Consider the following 20,273-nt stretch of genomic DNA (forward strand, 5'->3'; position numbering starts at 1 on the left):
CGTGCAAAATACTGGTTAAACAATTAGACCGAAATAATTCGGTTTATAAACGTGCACCAACTTTAACTAATTAGGTGGGAATTATTTGATTTAAATAAATGGACTGGAGTACTTTGAGTAACGGCGGAATATTGGAGCCGCGCTGGGACGAGAAGCAGCTCCTCACAGCTCCTCAAAAAGGTAGAGTTGCGAGGGGAGGGGCTGGAGAGAGCGAAAGTGTGGCTTTTGGAGCCATGAAAAGACTGGGAGATGGCTGGGAACGCATGTGGGTATCTGGCGAGAGAGTGTTCTAAACTTGCTCACCGAGCGTAGACGTGCGTTGGGTGAGAAAGTAGAGAATATTTACATGTGCGTTTTTGGTAATTTGGCAGACGCTCTTGTCTAGAGCGATTTATGGGAACAATTGGGGTTGAGTGCCTTGCTCGAGGGCACATCGGCAGATTTTTCGCCTGGTCGGCTCGGGGATTGTAACCGGCGACCTCTCGGTTGTTGGCGCGGCGCTATTGGTTACTAAACTGCCAGCCGCCCCATATGAGTTTAAGATTGTGGCGTTGTTGGATAATATGATGGCGGATTAAACTGACCATAAGTAATGTTGTTTTAGACGTAATGTATAATATAGTACAAAACAAATAGAGGGTTAAATTGAACTAATTATCATGGTAGAGCTAACGTAGTACAGTGAGGGAACTTCATTTTGTGTCAGAGGGTAAAATGAGAAATCATTGTAATATGCTATTGGTGGAAATCTATTTATCATTTCAAGGCATGGAGTAACAATCTGCATTTATGAGTGTAAATTCCACGGCTGATGTGTTGATTGAATGGGTACGATGGAGTATTTGGTTTGGTAATGTTGAATGGAGTATTTGTAGCGAGCGTGTTTAGGGGGTAAATAGAAAAACTAAATTATACAATAGGGAATCAAAGAGAGAGATAGTTTTTTGCTGAGGTGAAAGCTACTGCGATTTTCATTTGGTGACGTCACTTGCTCTATGAACTGGGAGTAGTTACTTTGAGAGCATCACAGATGGTGTGGAGTGACTGGCGATATCCCTGGTTCGAACACAGGTAGGGACAGTAGACAAAGCTTTCGCAGTGGGGCTATATACCTAGATTACTATGTGGAATGTGAAAGATTGAATTAGATAGCTTAAATAGAACTATTCTAGAAAAGTCTATGAAAATATGTAATAAGGTTACCATGCGCTCTCCCCGAAGGAGCAAGGGGATGGTGAGAGACAGTATAGTTCAGATGATAAGAATGTCATTAAGCGTATGCTGACCAACGATAGCAAGTATTTGTTTTATTAATTAGGGCATAATCAGAGAGAACAGTTAAATACATTGAATAGCGAACTGAAATGGGTTAGCGGTGAAATACAAGATAGATGGACCATTTTGAAACGATAATTTATTTTGGTTAGGATGAAAGTATGCATTGGCTGTTGTGCTGGGGAATGGCGCCAGCCTGTAGTGGATTATGGATTTGTTACATAAACTTATATTTTGGACTGGGGTGATAAAATAGGCTACAATTGTAGCATAATCAGAAAAAATACACAATTTAATGTGAATTAGTTATTACAATTGTTGTTGATAGTTGTTACGGTTATTATCATTGATCCAGTAATGATATAAGGATAGTAGAGGAAGGCAGGGGATTTAATCTCATTTAGGGAAGTTATATTAGGAAGAAAATACCATTAAATGAGGGAACATTTGATGTAACTGTGATTGTATTGGCTAAAAACTCAAATATGACATTTACAGGGAGGACAGGAACAATAGAAGGGAAGACAGGTTTTCCTAGGGGGTTGAATAAATAATTGATAAATGGATTATTTCAGATGAGATCACATGTAGCAGAGTTAGGGTAATCAATTAAATAATCATTGTATACTCGAGGAATTTTGAGTGGTTTAATGGATTAGTTAGGAGGAATTAGAATGATACAAACAATTATTGATGGGTTAAGACTGGGAATATCTATCATGTTTTGTGTGTAATACCATCTTTTAGATTATAACTAGGAGAGGGAGATTAGCTCATCTCTTTCTTTGTGATTGTTGTTTTTTCAAATTGGGTTAAAATGGGTTCACAGAGCCAGAGGCTGTACAGAGAAAGGTGGAGCCCCCATGTTGTCCTAGTGAAAGAACATTCAGAGGAATGTTTATCACTAGGTAAATATATAAAACAAGGGAAGAACATTACTGACTGGCAGAATACACCAAATGGGGATCAGTATGGCCACTCCACTGGGAGATATAGAATAAAGTTGAATGGGAGAGCAAAAACCCAGCCCAGTGTCCATCTGGAGATAAGTTTTAACGGATGACAGGAAGAGATTTTCTTAACTCAGGAACAGGAGGCTGAGTTAGCAGCAATTCTGTTCAAATTATGGTCACAAGGACAACAGATGTAGGACTAATAAAGGGGGTAGCTCCAGTAAAAGTGATTCCTCGATTCAATAATAGACCATACCAAAAATGATACTATGAAACCAGAAGCAATAAAAGGGATAACACCTACATTTGAGCATTTACTTAAGGGAGGGGTGATAATTCCTGGAGATGAGGTACAATGAAACTCTCCAATATTTCCTGTTAGAAAGGAGGCACCTAGCGCCGACTGGAGGATGGTCATGGACTTACAGTTAGTTTCAGAAAGTCTTACAATCTTTGCCCAGGCTATAACTAATAATTTGGGAAAGTTTGAACATAGGGAAGGATGCAAATGTTAGTTTATATAGATGATATTCTATTGGCTAATCCCACTCAGGAGGGATGTAAGAGGGATACAATCCAATTGTTAACCTTCCTGGAAGAACAGGGACACTAAGTGAGCAGAAAGAAACTTAAACTTTGGTAGATCGAGGTCATTTACCTAGGACACACTATAACACAGGAGGGGAGAATGTTAAACTCATCCATAAAAACTGCTATATTTGGAGCGCCAAAACCGTTAAAACAAAAAACAAATGATGAGCTTATTGGTAATGATAAAGTGCTGTAAAGTTTGCGTACTCCATTATGTACTGCATACGGGTAAATTAAGTGATCTTATCTATGGGAAGGCAATGGTAGCCCATGGTAAAGTAATTTGGAACTCTAAGGAGGCATACATACATCAGGGATGTTATCCAAATGGTAGAGAGTAACGAGGGATATGACATTGGTAGTGATTTAAAGATGATGAGGTTTTTTGGTGGGCTATTAGATATAACTGGGTTAATCATGAACATAGAGATTTTATTCTTTGTTGCTAGACAGAAGACTTAGGTGACTTAAGAAATAGACTTGTCATGTCCAACAATTAGTCTTCAGGTCAAGCCCGGGAGAGCCTGGGTAGAACAGAGTTTGAACTAAACATAAGTGTTTTTATAAGATAAGAGATTGATTGATTGGATTACTAATTGATTCTGAACTGGATGAAAGTTGAATTTAGCTTCCATAAAAGACAAAGGAAGTGGGAGGAGCAATAAAGGAGCAAAAGATAATCTAAAAAATGAAAGGCATGGCAATAGGATGATAAATTACATAAGAAATGGTTTAGAAAGGTGGTAATATTGACACATGGGCAAATCATGTGTCAAAAAGGGGGAGTGATAGGATTAAATAATATTGATAGAATTAAATAAAAATACTTAAAAAGAAAAAACAACAATAGAAATTGAGAGCTGAGCATGTATGTGTGAAGATAGTTTATTAACCACACCCGTATGTCAGAGGTTTTGTGCCCCACAGGTGAACTAAAGGAGAAGGTGACCCACTCTATCACACCAGGAGACTGGGTGTGGATCCAGTCCCTAAAAGAAGAAAAACTGGAAGCAGGCCTGTTGGGAAGGGCCCTATCAAGTCCTATTAGATCAATCTGGGTGCATGTCACACACTGCAAAAAAGGTAAACCCAGTTACACCTGATGAACAAACACAGAGTTAGGAGAAAGATCCGATCACCATTAGGGCTCGGGGGTTGGCTCCTTAACGAAGATTCCCTTACCCTGTCTGATCATCCCTGTGTGAGTTTGGTAGAAGGTGAAGTAATGGGTTGGCGTCTGACATGTTCTCAGGGCAAGGGTGGGGATTCACAGGTCTCCTGACGGTAGGTAGCTGTCTGATTGTGGGGGCCATATTCCTAACACACTCAAACCCTTCTGATCAGCCGAAAGTAGTAGTTAACCTAAAACAAGTTGATAAAATGATACCTGAGCATAGTCTATGAAGGCATAGGAGACAGCTAGACGTAGGGAAAGGGGAAGATTAGGGACTTTAGGGGAGGACATCACTATATGTGTGTCGCCGTGTACATCCTGGGACTATGTAGTTGCTCATATCGAGAGCGTGGGGGGATATGTAAATCTCCATACACAGTTTGGGGACAGGTGGAGACAGGGTGTAGGAATCTTGACCGGTGGTTGGAATGGATTTAGTATACGGCAAGAACTATGTCTAAAGAGGACTGTTGAAAGACTGGTGAAAGAGTCTTGTAGTAACTTGAACTATCTGTGTCCCCCCGATAACAAAGTCATTCCGACCTAGGTTGCCTACGTTTGAAGTCTCAGGGGATTCTAATCGTTTTTCTAGGACTAGTAAGATAGGATACAGAGTAGGGCATCTTAGCTCTGCTCCTACACAGAGAATATCACAACTGAAAGAAAACATGACTAATATTTCCTCTTTGTTGCAGCCAGAGGATTGTAGGAACTAAAGCCAGGCCTGTGCTGACATCTGATGGTTGTGTGGTGATAACTGATTGTGAACTCACCTACATACGCAAACAATCAAATGTGTCAGAGACTGGTGAGTTGTCAAATAGAAAGTAGGACCTCCTCCTGGGATCCTTTGATGAAAGGATCCTGTGATGGGATAGGAGTACCTCGAGAGGTTCCAGAACAATTCAAAGCTAGGAATCAGACCGCAGTTGAGTTTGAATCAAGTATTTTTTGTTGGTCAACAATTAATAAAAACTTAGATTGGATAAATTATATTTACCATAACCAGCAAAGATTTATAAACCACACTTGTGATGCAATAAAGGGATTAGATGAGCAGACAGCGGCAACTATCTTAATGACAAAGCAGAATAGAATAGCGTTAGATATGCTTTTGGCTGAGAGGGGCGGAGTTTGTGTTCTGTTTGGATCTATGTGCTGTATTTTCATCCTCAAACAATATAGCACCGGACGGGTCAGTGACAAAAGAGCTTCATGGGAGTAACTACGCTGACAAACAAACTGGCTGAGAACTCTGATATTGATAGCTCCATAAACGGTTGGTTTGATAACATATTTGATAAATGGAAAACTATTGTTGTAACTATTCTGGGTGAAGTTATAGCTAATATGGGTATACTTGTTCTTTGTGGATGTTGTCTTATTTCCTGTGTCTGAGGTTTGGTGAGAAAGGAGATGGAGAAGGTGATTTCCCACAGATGGTGAGATACGGCCCAATCCTGGACTCCAACCTAGGAATGGAGGATATGACCTACCAGGCTTGGTGGAGTGACACTAGAGGGTGTCTAAAGGGGGCCAAAATATACTTCTCTGTTTGTGTTTTATGTTTTAATAGTCTTATGTTTTGTGTTCTATTAATCCTGTGTTTTATGCTTTATTAATCAAGTTAACCATGTGAATGTTTGTCTTTTCTTATGTGATGGTTTGAAGTTCCTTGGTGACTGGTAACAATTTGCAAGTTGGGTGTAGATGAACTGAGGGTTTGCATTTTTAGTAACATTATGGCCTATTAATAAAAGTGTGATTTTTTGTTTGTATTGTATTATAATGAATGACAATCTGTGTTTTCTTATTTTTTGAATCACACCTTATGAGGTGTGAAAAGGGGGACTATTAGGGATTTATTATTCTCCTAAACTGATGGGATGACTAACTTAGAAATAATGCATTCTTGACTGGGCTAATGTAGGCTGTGACACCTGGCAAGGCTGTGATTGATGTGAAGAGAAGATAAGGATTGTGTCTTCAAATACAAGACTATAATGGTTTATTGTGATCTATGAGTCTTCCTTTGACATGGGAATGATGTCTAAGGGGAGCTGGCTCTGCTCACTATGACAGGTTGTTATGATAATCTTGTGCCTGGATTAAGTGTGTAACAAATGGCGCCGAAGAGATGAGACCAACCCCCTGCATCAACGGATTGGCTGAGAAAGTTTAAACCACGCTCAAGTCTTTACTCTAATTGGCCAGCAGAGAAGTGGGAAACTTCCTCTGTCTAGTATTTGGGTATTGTTTCTGGAGCAATGTGTTAGTTCTCTGGAATGTCCTGCGAGGCATATCAGAGAGCCCGTATATACGAAACATCATATTTACCATTGAAGGTTTTTGCATTAATTAAAATAACTAGTATACCTTAGAAGTCGTGTTGACCTCTTTTGTTCCTAATGCCAGATTTGAATTGACGCAACTTTGACAGATATTACTGCACTGTCGGAGCTAGAAGCGCAAGCATTTCGCTACACCCGCAATAACATCTGCTAAACACGTGTATGTGACCAATAAAATGTGATGTGATTTGATTTAACCCGCTGTCACAATCTCCGCACAATCAGCACGAAACCCTCGGGATGTAGCGCTCAACAGTGCATCCCACTTGTAAAGCCATTGTGAATATTTTCAATCATTTTCACCTTAATTACAGGTATTCATTTTGTGACCCGGCAGTGCTTAGCTATGCCACGTTCATATACTAGTCGGAACTACGTAACTCGGAAATGTCAGACTTGCTTACTGGTTGTAGTTATACACGTGCCGCGTTCAATCAGCAAGTCGGACATTTCCGAGTTTTCTACTTGCACATGAACGCGGCATTTTTTTCTTGCTGACTTCATAGCGGTGTTTCTTCCGGGATCACCATCATTACTCGGCTACGGCGGTTCCCTTACTGGCAGCTAATTATTAACCTGTATTTAAACTGACCTGATTTAATACAATTCTCGACTGGACTACTGTTGCCCGTCCGAAATATGAAGGGAATGAAACTGCACCTCATTTTGTTGCTGCTCTTCGCATCTTTGTTTTGTGCAGAGACGGCCAGAAGCCGGAAAGATTCCACCAACCAGAATAGTTTCAGAAGGGCGGCTAACGGATTCTACCAAATGTTAAGCAATATTTTTGGAGAGGACAACATCAGAGGTCTTTACAAGGTTAGTAATGGTTGATCAGCAAACCATATTTTCTGTCCAATTAAGCTACATGACAAAGAGGTGTCCAAAGAAATGGTGGTAGTAGCTAGCAGGCAGGAAGAGAGCTTGCTAACCAAGGGCGCCCAGACGTCAAATTCGTAAATGGTTGCCATTTTGAAAATTGGCTTGCTTGCAAGATAAGATGGACAAGCCAATAAGTAATATATTTTGAGATATCATTTTTATGCTGCAGTACACATTTGCATGACTATTTATAGGTAGAAGAACCTGCGCTAAACTGACCCATCTCTGGCCAGGCAGATGATGCAGACACAGCCTTCATGCACCTGACCTAGCTTAAATTATATCAGAGAGGAAGAGGGTTTACTCCGCCCAAAATCTGTCAACGTTAAGCAGATCATTAATTTTAAGCAAGAGGAGTTTTTGTATGGGGAGGAAATTAGTGTCGAATTTAGTAAAGATGAAAATGAATTGCTATTTTGATACGCGAGGCTTATTTTATCTAATATAAGTTTCGTAATGCTTAGGTTGTTACCAGGGGTGAAAGTAGATTTAATTGATTCCTGGTACTATGATTATGGTCCTAATCATAGAATTACGTAAAGAATCCCTATTAATTCAATAGGCTCTCTGTGGGCCTAGTCGTAAACTTTTAAAATGTATTACCTTTTATTGCGGCATAAACACAACCAGTCATGTTTTCATCAGATTGTCAAACAATTACCTCAAAGGGCTCCTTTACTAGGCTACCTGCGCACCTTCATCCACTCGCGACATATTTCCAGCCTCCAAACAGTGGGGAATGGAGAATATTTTACACAAAACATCAAAAAGTGTAGGCCTAATGACATTTGGCGATTGTCATTAAAACAGAATTTATGCATCGCCTGCTGTCCGTGCGTCTCGGGGTGTCGTCCACTCATCTGCCTTGGCAACATTTCAGTGTTCTCTTGGAATCGCATCTCATTTTGGAACATAGGCTAGAGCACCCGTTTTCCATTCGCTAATCTTTCATGCCTCTGACATGTGGTAATGGTGTAATAGCTTACAGTTTCCTTGACATGTTGTCTTAATTAATGTGATAGGCTCATGTTCTACCAGTAGGCGACCCCCACGATTTCTTTTGGCCACTATTTATTTTGCCGGGACGCCTTACCGGACCTACCACTTTACTTTCACCGCTGGTTGTTACTAGTGTTAATGATATAGATGTGATGCACGTGACATCCTGGCAATTAAAAACCACAATCTGAATTGACCCTGTTGAAATACGGGACTGTCTAACGTTATGCATATTCACGAGGCTAGGATAGCATCTCAATCTCCATTGAATACCGGCGGTTGACGTCAAATTACGATATAAATATTTATTTATACACTAGATGACTGGTAGGGGGCGCTGTGTTGAAGCCACTTGACTCCCCCACTGTTATAAAAAAATATTTTGGAATCCATAGAAATGTGTTTATTAATGTCTACATTAGTTTTTGCCTCGTATGCTATTACAGACACCTTAATGCATACTTTAACATTATATTATGTGAGCTAAACACAAAAATGAAAAAAAAATGTTTTAAACCATTTCCTTAAAGTGTATATATATATTTTTAAAGATGACTAATGTTACTGTCCCCACTACACCAAAACAATACTTGAATACATATAATTTTATCTTTGAAACATTTAATTTAAATACTGTATAAATCCAACACGAAGCAAAGTCTTTGGTCCAAACCTTCTGTATGTAAAATATTGTGTGCTATAGTTTGGAAAATAAATAAATAAATGTGACTCTAGATGACAACATAATTATGTTTGTTTCCAACATTAGGGCAGTTTGCCTAAAGAAGTCAAATTTGCTTTGTGTTTTTGTTTACATGCCACAACACAAACGAGGATCTTAGTGCATTTATCAGCCAAAACATAATATAATATTATCCAAAGTGACTTACTGCCATGCACGCATACATTTTACATATGGGTGGTCCCAGGAATCGAACCCACTACCCTGATGTTACAAGTGCCATGCTCTACCAACTGAGATACAAAGGAGCACACGAGACAACCACCCTGTATTCAAGAGCATGTTGTGTCTCAACCGATGGCGGGCACAACAAAAGCCTTAGATGAAATATAGGGTCTAAACTACAATTTATGTAATTATGAAGAAAAAAATAGGAGTCAACACATTTTTAGATAATTGACATTAAAGGTAAAAAAAATTATATATATATATATAAATAAAACAATGTTCTCCAGAAATTAGAAAATTGTTTGACAACCCTGTTTGTAAGCTTTCAAATGATATAAATCTCAACCGTTTATCTTTTCCAGTGATGAAGACATGGATGTCTCATGGTATGGTGGGTTATGCAAAATGGGTCAACTTTGAGCACCTCTTGAATGTTTTGGCATTCAGTTCCAAAAAGCACATTTACAATGGGCAAATATGTATGGAAGGTTTCGTTCAAATCAAAAGGGCTGCTGTCAAGAAGTGATTGAATTCAAATGTATTTCCCCTATATGTCACCTCTTGCTTACAGTTCTTCTCCAAGACGACAGAACGCTTTGTCCATGGTGTCGACTCTTTCCTGGACACTATTTGGAAGATATGGACAGATCTGTTGGATGTTATGGGCATTGATGGTAAGTCGATTTTTTTATTTAGTGGGTATGTTCAATGTCGGGACATGTCTGTGATATGTTGTAAATTATGACTGGGTCTGGGAGGTTAGGCTATCGTCTTCTGGTATCCATGTACAGTTCTATACTCTCTCTGTGACTGTCACTTATTCTCTCCCCAGCCTCCAACCTGAGTCACTACTTCAGCCCAACATCTTTGACCAACTCCCCGGCTCGTGCCCTGCTCCTAGTGGCCGCTGTGTTGGTGGCTTACTGGTTCCTCTCGCTGTTTCTGGGGGGATTCTTCTACCTGCTGCACGTCGTATTTGGCCGTTTCTTCTGGCTGGTCCGAGTTACACTCTTTGCCCTCTCTTGCCTGTACATCTTGCAGAAGTTTGAGGGGGACCCCGAGCGTGCTGTGCTCCCTCTCTGCTTCGTAATGGCTGTGTACTTCATGACGGGGCCCGTGGGGGCGTACTGGCGCAAAGGTGGCGGTACCGCCTCTCTGGAGGAGAAGATCAACCACCTGGACACCCAGATCCGCTTGCTCAACATCCGGCTGAGCAGGGTCATCGACAGCCTGGAGCGCGTCGGGGAGAAGTAGAGCTGGCCCCACGAACCCACCTCTGACAACGCCTGTATTCATAGGGTGGCTGGGGGTTTGGGTGTATAAGGGTTTGGGCAGGAAGATCTATGCAGATCGAGGCTTTCTGTTACGAGAAAGAGCTGTTTTTTTTTTAATTTATTTTTTTATTTTTTTATTTTTTAAATCCTGTCTTGTTGATATTTTGTTATATCGTGTAACAAGTGCTGATGGTTGCTCTTTTTGGAAATTGTGGTCAATGGAAAAAATGGGATGGATGTTTGTTTTGGGGACGTGATGGTGTCAAAGTGGGACCAGACACAATTGTAAGTATTTATATCCCAGTAAGCTCACTAGTTAGTAGACCAATGGCAGATTTATTTATTGCATTTTCTGTCCTGACCCTGAGATGTATAGTCAAAAATAATGTCACCATTCCATTGTAGCAGTAGTTAATTCCTAGCGTATTTCAGGACCTCTTTTTCTATATAATGGACATACTGTGTGTGTGTGTGTGTGTGCGCGCGCAAGCGTGTGTGGGTGTTTTTACGCATGTAAATCAACGGAAAAGCACTGGAAAAAGTTACGACTGGAGAAACCTGGGCTGGCATGAAAATCTCAGGGAGAAATTTAAAAAAAAGAATACCAAGAAAAATAATGTAAATATACCCCACATCAATATCATCTTAACCCTTTACACTCTTGGGAATTGGCCTATATGGATAGGGCTAAATTGAAATGTTTCTAACAGAAGAAATATGAAAAGCATATGCATAATCATGGTAGCAATTGAAAGGGAACATTTTAGGAGATTATGGGAAAATTATTAGGCCGAAGTTGAGGACACAACAGTTCACCTGACACAAGACTGAATCCAAACATTACACTGTTGATTTTATATGCATTTTACATTTACTGTACTTTTCGCCTCATTTGTTGATAACGAAATCTGAAAATACTCTGGATACATTCAGTAACATTATAATAATATTCCTGAAAAATGTGGGGTAGGTGCAACATAAGACAAAAAAATGACAAGGGTTTTGAGTGAGAGGACTCACTGGTGTCTCCAAGTGGCCACACACCTCTCCAAATTGTGCACCGTTCCTAAGTAATTTAAATGCACTTTTATGACTTAAAGGCTGCGTTTACACAGGTAGCCCAATTCAAAAAAAATTCTCTCTCACTAATAGGTATTTTGACCAGAGAAACTGATCATAATTTTGGTGCGTATAGAGAGGATTTGTGCGTGGATTTATGTGCATGTTCTGCTGCAAATGTTCTTCATAATAGACAAACAGGCTCATTTTATTCAGAACAACCCAGGGTATGACGCCATGTCATCTTGGAACTGTACATCAAAACATAGTGATCGTAAACGTTGACACTGTATATATGAGTTTTATGATATGGAAATGTGAAGTGCACATTTGGACTCTCAGGTGTTTGGCTTGCTTGTATCACATCAAAGTGGTATTTATTATAATCCTCAACGTTTCATCTTTCAAATACATCGAGAACTCTTAATTTACAGTATTTCCCTCGCTCAAGACAACAAAACATTTGCAAAAGTTGCCCAATTAGGGGGAGGGATGGGGGCAGCTTCTTGTCGCGTGAGGTGCTCAAGTTCAAAAACGGCTGTCAGTCAAAACCCATACAGAGCTGTGAAGCACAGAGCCTGAGCTCTGACGTCGTTTTAAGCATGTTACTGTACAGCCGCTGCGTTCCAATTTAGGCGCTTATCAGTGCCCAAATCTGCCATTTCCAACCCGTATCCAGGTACGAGTGTAAAGTGCTACTATGTTACAGTGACACTGAATTTGTTGCAAAACCACGTTTGAATCATGGACAGCCATCTGCAGAAGAATGGAAGGCCTGCCTTTATACCAGGCTTATCATCCACATTGAGATATTGGGGGTTAATGTTGGAAATGCCATAATAAAGTATAGTTATAATGGAAGCGTATTAGTAGTTCCCATAAAAACGTAATTATATTTGCTGTGTGACAAGGCCTCTCTGCTTCAGTGGATCGCACATTATGCATGCCTAGACTATATCTGTACTTGTTGTGAATTTCGATGCACTTTGATCAGTCCTGCTTCGCAAAGTGTACGTTTTATAGGGCCTTAGTTTAAACTTTTGTGAGTAATTTCTTAAAAGGGAATTTCATCATTTAACTCTAACCTACTTGTGCTCTACTTTTGTGCTTTTATTATTATAATTATTATATTATTATAATCCCATAGAAGTCCATTTTGTTGGGCGGGTGAATAGTGAGTGGTTTGGTTTAGTTGATGCCAGTTCAAATGTTGTCATTGGCTACTGTACAATCCCTCCAGCCCCACCCCTCCAGAAGTTAACTTGTTGCCTACACAAATTTAGTTTTGCTTATGTACTGTATACCGTATGTGTTTTTCTATAGCAAAATGTTACAATGTTGTATTTGTTAAAAAGCCAGTATTATAACATGGTAAGTGTGGGAAATATTAAGAATTGAATGAATGAGTATTGATTTATACAATAGGTCATCTTAGATCATTTAGCACTGACTCATGTACTGTAGACCAAAGCATGCGCTGTCTTTTCCATTCAACACGTATCATTCTGTCATCCATAGGTTCATTACAGCAGAGTGAAGACTTGAGTATTTACGACACTGTAAGATGTAGTCTGCTGCTGAGTTGTCATACAAATCCTCAAAAATATATAATTCTCAGCATTTATCTTTATTTCAGTTTTGAGAAAGGACTATTAGGCCTAATATTGTGAACCGTTAGGTGGAATGATGGTGCATGACGTCCCAACTCGTTATAGATTTCTCTCTCTCTGTCTCTTTGGTCTTGACACTGCAGCAGATTTACTCAGATCTTTACTACCCATCACCTTGATCATGTTGACACTGCAGCAGATTTACTCAGATCTTTACTATCTATCACCTTGATCATGTTGACACAGTAAATGACAGCAGAATGACTAGACTTAATGAACTCTCAGCCTCTCACTGTGTAGAGTTATAACAATGAGGATCAATAAGGACCATAATCATATTCATTCCAACTGAACATCCATTCTATTCCCGTTTCTGTTATGTACTCCACACACACGTGCTGTGCCAATATGAATGTTTTTGGTCTTTTATGTTTGAAGCACTTATCTTGTGAAACCTGAGTATAATACCAGGCTGGAATGCGGTTTTAACCAATCAGCATTCAGGATTAGACTACCCTGTAGTTTTTTTTTGCATTTCCCTATTTGTTCTTATCCTGGTTTCCTATCTCTGTTTTCCTTTGTGGTGTGGGGGATGTTATTCTACCCTACTGCCTGCTGTTAAACTGTAATGTATTGAAAAGTGTTGTGGAAATGAATCTCCCAGAGGAGTCGTTCTGAAGTGAAATTGAGGTCCAAGATTTGAATAAATGAACTTTATCACCACATTAAGGCTTGCCTGTTTGCTTTGCATGAAGACCTAACACATAGGCAATTGAATATATAGTTTGAGTGACATGACCACTAAGTGCATGTTCTCTTCACTTTGTCTTTTTTTTTTGCGTAATGAATGCTGAATAACTAGCAGGGTTGCTTTCCACACAAGTGTAGCTGATTGAGAAGTACAGACAAACAGAGAATGAGTAAAGAGATGTCTTGCACGTCACATCATTGCTCAAAATTGACAGTGGCTATATTTCAAGTGATGTAATTGTGATGTGGACACACAGGAGTACGCTCACTCCTCCTGGCAATTGACAGCTGGGGCCATGACAATGACCTTAGGCCACTGTTTCAGGAGCCTTTTCCAAACATTTACTTTGGCTCTGCCTTCGTTCATATTTCAGCCAGCCCCACATTTAGGCATTTTGGCATGGTGGAACAAGTATTTCACATCTTCCAAAGCCATGTACAAAGATCTTTCCCAATTGCTGCACTTCAAGCCAGCTTGTTTGTCTTACCACTGCATACGCTGAGTGGACAAAACATTAGGAACACCTTCCTAACATTGAGTTGCACCCCCTTTCGCCCTCAGAACAGCCTCAGTTCGTCAGGGCATGGACTCTACAAGGTGTTGAAAGTGTTCCACAGGGATGCTGGCCCATGTTGACTCCAATGCTTCCCACAGCTGTGTCAAGTTGGCTGGATGTCCTTTGGGTGGTGGACCATTCTTGATACACACATTATTGATACACATAGGAAACTGTTGAGCTTGAAAACCCCAGCAGCGTTGCAGTTCTTGACACACTCAAAACGGTGTGCCTGGCACCTACTACCATACCCCGTTCAAAGGCACTAAAATATTTTGTCTTGCCCATTCACCCTGTGAATGGCACACATACACAATCCATGTCTCAAGGCTTAACAATCATTTCCTTAACCTGTCTCCTCCCCTTCATCTACACTGATTGAAGTGGTTTTAACAGGTGACATCAATAAGGGATCATAGCTTTCACCTGGATTCACCTGGACGGTCTATGTCATGGAAAGAGCAAATGAGTGATAACCTCTCATCTACACATCCTTTTAGAGGAAGCTGGTGATGACATAGACATGTTAATGTGTAGAACTAGTCCACCCCCTCACTGTTAAAATGGAGAACTATCTAACACTGTATACTAGCATTGACAATCAAATGAGCTATGTGCTGAATAAAAAGTTGACAGTGTTCAGTGCTACTTTCACTGTAGCCGATGAGCAGGGTATGAGTACAGCATCTACACTGGGCTGGGTTCTTTTATTGTGGGTTTCAGAATCTGATATTAACCAACGTTGAAATTATTTCACAGTAGAAGGTGGCAATGGATGATATCTGGCCGGCACTGGGCTTTATGTTGCTTGTCCATCAACTAGCTACACAGGTCTCCGTTCTAAGCCCAGGGCCTAGTGCATTTTCCTCCACTGGTAATCACACCATGACCTGGACCAGAGCAATACTATGGCATGTTGCGTTAGACACACTGATCTACAGGCTCCCTGTCATTTATCTTTCACAACACAAGCTCCCTCTCTCTCTCTGTTCACTTGCATCATCGCTCAGATCCATAATCAGACTTTGATTTGGCATTCAAGAGCAATGGAAATCCATCCGCTCAGCTCTTTTTTTTGGTAGGTGGACTGATACTTTAGAAATAATTATCTAGGTGTTTCAAAACTCTCTGGGTTTCAAAACTATGTTCTCTTACACTGTGAAACAACAAAGCAAATGTGTCTACCACATGCTGTAGCAGAATGAAAGTATCAAGATAAACAGTGAAAGTATGTATTGAATGTAAGCATTTGCTTTAGTTTATTTTATGAAAAAACACAACTGATCTTCTCTTTCACAGTTCTGGACAGTGAAAGTGACTGAGGAGGGGCATGACATGTAGCAATTTGATTGGGAACACCTCTAAAACGCTCTCTCGTTCTACGAGATTTATTGGTGAATCCCCTCATTCGAGAGCTGTCACTGATCAAGATTGTATATTTCATTGGACATCCGTGCCGCCAGTCAACACGGTCGACACACCCTTTGCATACAACGACGTGTCTCGGCTGATGTGGAGCCAGCTTTTATTCGACCAATCAAGTTGCAGACAAACTGGTGGCGTGCCCCCGCGTGATATCATTCCGCTCGAACGTTCTGACCCCCAAAGATCACTTTCTTTTACATTTTACATATTTTTTTTACCTTGAACATATTATGCAATTGCAACCATTCTACACAGTTAACAGCTTATTGTGATGATTTTATAGAAAAGTGTGCTTGTTTGCATTAAAAAAAAACATGTATAAATTTTTTTTCATAACAATGGACAAGACCCGTTTATGCCCCAAGTGCATGTTTTTGTGAAAGAGATGAGGCTGAGGTGCAACAGTTTAAGCAGGGCTTGCACCAAACCCCATGGTCAGGGGTCTGCACAATACCATCTGTGCCAAAAAGGTCCAGACCTAATGGCAGAGGCCTCAGTGCACATGCCACACATGCAGGGAGGCCAGAGAGGTTCGGGGAAGCAACATGTATCTCTCTCAAGAAGCAGCCTGCCATTAAAACCCCTTTGGAACAGTGGGTCACTAATTCTGATGAGAAACCACAGGGACACCGTCCCTTGCCACCAGTGTAACGATTGAGAGAAATTACTTTTGTAATGCATTTACTCATATTCTTTACAGTTTGTATGTAATAATCATGCACAATCCGAGGATATTGTTAAGATATCACACTGGTTTACCACTAAATTGATTTATTATGGGGGAAATAGATGGCACTGTATTAGTCAACATTGCGTCTTTTTTAAGCGGAAGGATACTATGGGTTGTTGTGACAGCCGCGTCACCTCACGGTGGGAGGGAACTTTACTGGGTTTATCATTGCATGTTGTCCGCATGGAATGAGAGTCCAGGCTGGCCAGCTGTCTCAGTCATACTTGAAGTGTGCTGCCTGTTTAAGCTACAGTAGCTAGCTAGCTATAAAGAACGACAGACTCATGTTTAACGGAGGCGACAAGGCAACAACAATGTCCAAAGACGCCGAACGGATGAGCGAGAAGATAATGGAGTCGAAGGTATTATGGTACCCAGACTCAAAGAAGAACACACAGATGGACAGATTCAGGACACAGGTGAACCGAGACTTTGGTCTTAATCTGGGTGAGTGATCCGTGAGGGAACAGCTTTTCAGACGGGGACAGTCATGCTAGTCTCCTCTAATTTAACTTTATACATTCGTACCAATCGATTAATTTAGCTAGAGAGAGTCAACACAATGCATAATTAGCTAATGTAGCTACGTGCATATGCATAATATTGCTACATGTTAGTCTAAGTACTGTAGTTGCTCGTCAATGGAGCTGTCCTAGAGGGGAAAATCGATTTGAACCATTTCCTTGTTTGACCGCTAAGTTTGATGGGTATTATGAGTCATACTGTGGTACTCAATGGTTATTGAACCAAGCATGCCATGACAATGGTATATTCTGAATCAGGGGAGGATGGCGAACAATCAACCCCTTCATTTGTGTGAATTTTAGGCTTTTTAGAAGATTGAAATCTGAATAAATTGTACAATTTTGTTTTGCTTGGTTCAATAGCTAACAAACTTTACCTAGGTGCAAAACCAAACCAAACCATATACAAAGTTGGGTAAACAATACTTTCCTGTGCATATTTTGTAAAAAATAATTCCAGCAGCTGAAGGACAAACCTCATGATTGTGGTTTCTCTGATCTCATTCCCCTTGCAGCCAACTACAATGACCTGTACCAGTGGTCTGTGGAGAGCTACCCTGAGTTCTGGGCTGAGGTGTGGCGTTTCTGTGGGGTAGTAAGCTCCAGGATGTATGAGGAGGTGTGTCTACCCACTTTTTCCTGGTGTCTATGTATATAACATTGCATAAGTGCATCCCAAGTGGCACCCTAATCCCTAGATAGTGCACTTCTTTTGACCAGGGGTCCATAGGGCTCTGACAGCTGTTTGGGACACACATATTGCCTTTTATTGTGCTCTTTCATCCAACTAGTGAAGGAACACCTTCTACAATGTGATCTCTCACAATTTGTGATTTCAAAGTGTTACAAAATACATAGATGAAAATACAATGCTATAGGCCTACTAATGCTATATAGGCCTACTAAGTTATGATTGGTAGAGTTTAGAAAGATATTTGTGTAGCTAATCTATTGGCCCCTCATCAATCAGTTACTGCAGAGCAGTATTACATTGTAGACGTTATTCCCTTACCCCGGGTTTGAATCATGTAGAACATGAGTCATTTCCTCCCTCTTCCTCAGGTGGTGGATATCTCCAAGAGGATATCGGACATCCCAGAGTGGTTCAAAGGAAGCCGCATGAACTATGCCGAAAACCTGCTAAAGCACAAAGACCAGGACAAGGTGGCTCTCTATGCAGCTAGTAAGTACGGCTGAGGCAATTTACTCAATTTATTAGGCTTTTTTTTTTACAATTCCCATTCATCTGCAGTTGAGTAAATGTCCTAAAACAGCATCAGCACCCTGTGCTCCCGGCCATGTTTTTATACTACAATTATTGTGCTTTAAAAAAATAATGTATTATATATATTTATAGCTAGCGCTCCTAGTATGAAATAAAGGGTCACAATGATATTCTAATGGTCATTCTAATTCTGACTTAATTCCCTCTGGGGCCACGCAGACTGTACATTCCCTCTGGGGCCACGCAGACTGTACATTCCGTCTGGGGCCACGCAGACTGTACATTCCCTCTGGGGCCACGCAGAATGTACATTGCTTTGGATAAAAACATCTGCTAAATGGCATCTCTTATCCATATAGATAATTACTGAAGCACTGAGAGATAATTCCAAAGGTCACCTTGCATTTCTTGACAACCCTGTCCAAAATAGTACCGGGAGTGCTGCTGTTTTATTTCCCCCGATAAGCTCTCCTAATTCAACATGTCTTTGGCTGACGTCGGATCGATACGGTATGCAGGGCAGTGTGATTTGATTAGGAGCCACAGGGATTTCAGGCTCCTGCTTGCTCGTTGGGTTCTTATATCCTAATGGGTATCCTCTTGTTATCATTCGGTGCGGTCGTTACCCCCCATCACCGACCTCCTGTAAGTTAATTACTCAGATGGCACTGCACTGCTACTTACTGTGTCCTGTATCAGCCCTGTACATCAGAACAGGTTCCTGTATCAGCCCTGTACGTCAGAACAGGTTATTACTTGGATAGCTTTGCAGACACTAACTATAGTCCTATTTACATGGGACTAGTATTACTAGGTTATGTAATTATTACCCCAGAATGCCCGTTATTCCAGAGGAGGATTTGGACGGGATTCGTATTTTTCCAAACTCATTTAGTTTTTTTCAATAAATTGACACTTATGACTCTAGGCGATAACAGGCCACACTGGTTACTCGAGTTTGGCTCCCAAGTTTCTAAACCAAACCAAACCGTCTTTGGTATAGTGTCACCATAATATTTGGATTGAGGAAGTGTAACCATAATCATTAGGATATTTACGCGATCCGCAGTTGAAGGCTATTGGCAATGCGCAGCACTTTGTTTTAAGCATCAAATTATCAAATCCGTTACTGTTTTCTTGCTCAAACCGCGAGAAACACCTGTCAAACTCAGACATTTCTCTCAATTCGCACGGGACTAGTATTATCAGAAGACCTTGGAGTTAGTCGATTCGGACGGGATTTAATTTACTGATGTGGTGTTTTGTGTTCATGCACACAATTACATAACCCCATCTCCCCCGGTAAAACTAATCCTGTGCGAATAGGGCTTTCGTCTCTGTTTCTGTCCATCTCTCATTTTCTTACTCTCCTCTCTCATGGTCTCACTCTCTCTCTTTCTCTCTCTCTCTCTCTCTCTCTCTCTCTCTCTCTCTCTCTCTCTCTCTCTCTCTCTCTCTCAGCCGAGGCGAATGACGAGATCACCAAGGTGACGTTCGGGGAGCTGAGGCGCGATGTGGCGCTGTTCGCCGCCGCCATGAGGAAGATGGGCGTCGAGACGGGCGACAGAGTCGTGGGTGAGTCACCATGCAGCATTACTCCCAAACCCCTACTCTGTCAGACAGTGTGACAGTCCTGCTAGAAACATCCGCACCAACGGACAAAGTCAGTCCGACTTCTTGTCAAGGACTAGGCCCTGCGTCTGAATTGACACCCTATTCCCTACGCCTAGTCCACTACTTTTGACCAGGGTCCATAGGGAGAGTCCTACCATAATCTCCCACTTCTCCCTCTGTAGAGTCCTATCATCATCTTCTCCCTCTGTAGAGTCCTACCATCATCTCCCCCATCTCCCTCTGTAGAGTCCTACCATCATCTCCCACTTCTCCCTCTGTAGAGTCCTACCATCATCTCCCACTTCTCCCTCTGTAGAGTCCTACCATCATCTCCCACTTCTCCCTCTGTAGTGTCCTACCATCATCTCCC

General features: G+C 40.9%; 2 protein-coding genes across 3 annotated transcripts in view; both read left to right on the forward strand.

Annotated features, from left to right (window-relative positions):
- The first annotated feature begins 6,828 nt into the window (after nt 1-6,828).
- Nucleotides 6,829-11,127, forward strand: LOC121584364 (bri3 binding protein). Its single transcript, XM_041900193.2, has 3 exons — nt 6,829-7,163; nt 9,707-9,809; nt 9,968-11,127. Exons 1-3 carry the CDS (start codon nt 6,984-6,986, stop codon nt 10,387-10,389), a joined length of 705 nt encoding a protein of 234 aa, XP_041756127.1. The 5' UTR covers nt 6,829-6,983; the 3' UTR covers nt 10,390-11,127.
- Nucleotides 11,128-16,712: 5,585 nt separating this feature from the next.
- aacs (acetoacetyl-CoA synthetase) overlaps nt 16,713-20,273 on the forward strand; it is a 74,599-nt gene continuing 71,038 nt past the window's right edge. For both annotated transcript variants that reach the window (XM_041900192.2, XM_045225606.1), the window contains exons 1-4: nt 16,713-16,987; nt 17,580-17,683; nt 18,127-18,247; nt 19,751-19,864. In XM_041900192.2, the coding sequence (XP_041756126.1) occupies nt 16,825-16,987; nt 17,580-17,683; nt 18,127-18,247; nt 19,751-19,864 (502 nt within the window). In that variant the 5' untranslated portion in view covers nt 16,713-16,824. The remainder of the gene's footprint in view (nt 16,988-17,579; nt 17,684-18,126; nt 18,248-19,750; nt 19,865-20,273) is intronic.

Source organism: Coregonus clupeaformis, chromosome 16, assembly GCF_020615455.1.
Source record: "Coregonus clupeaformis isolate EN_2021a chromosome 16, ASM2061545v1, whole genome shotgun sequence".
Lineage (NCBI taxonomy): Eukaryota > Metazoa > Chordata > Actinopteri > Salmoniformes > Salmonidae > Coregonus > Coregonus clupeaformis.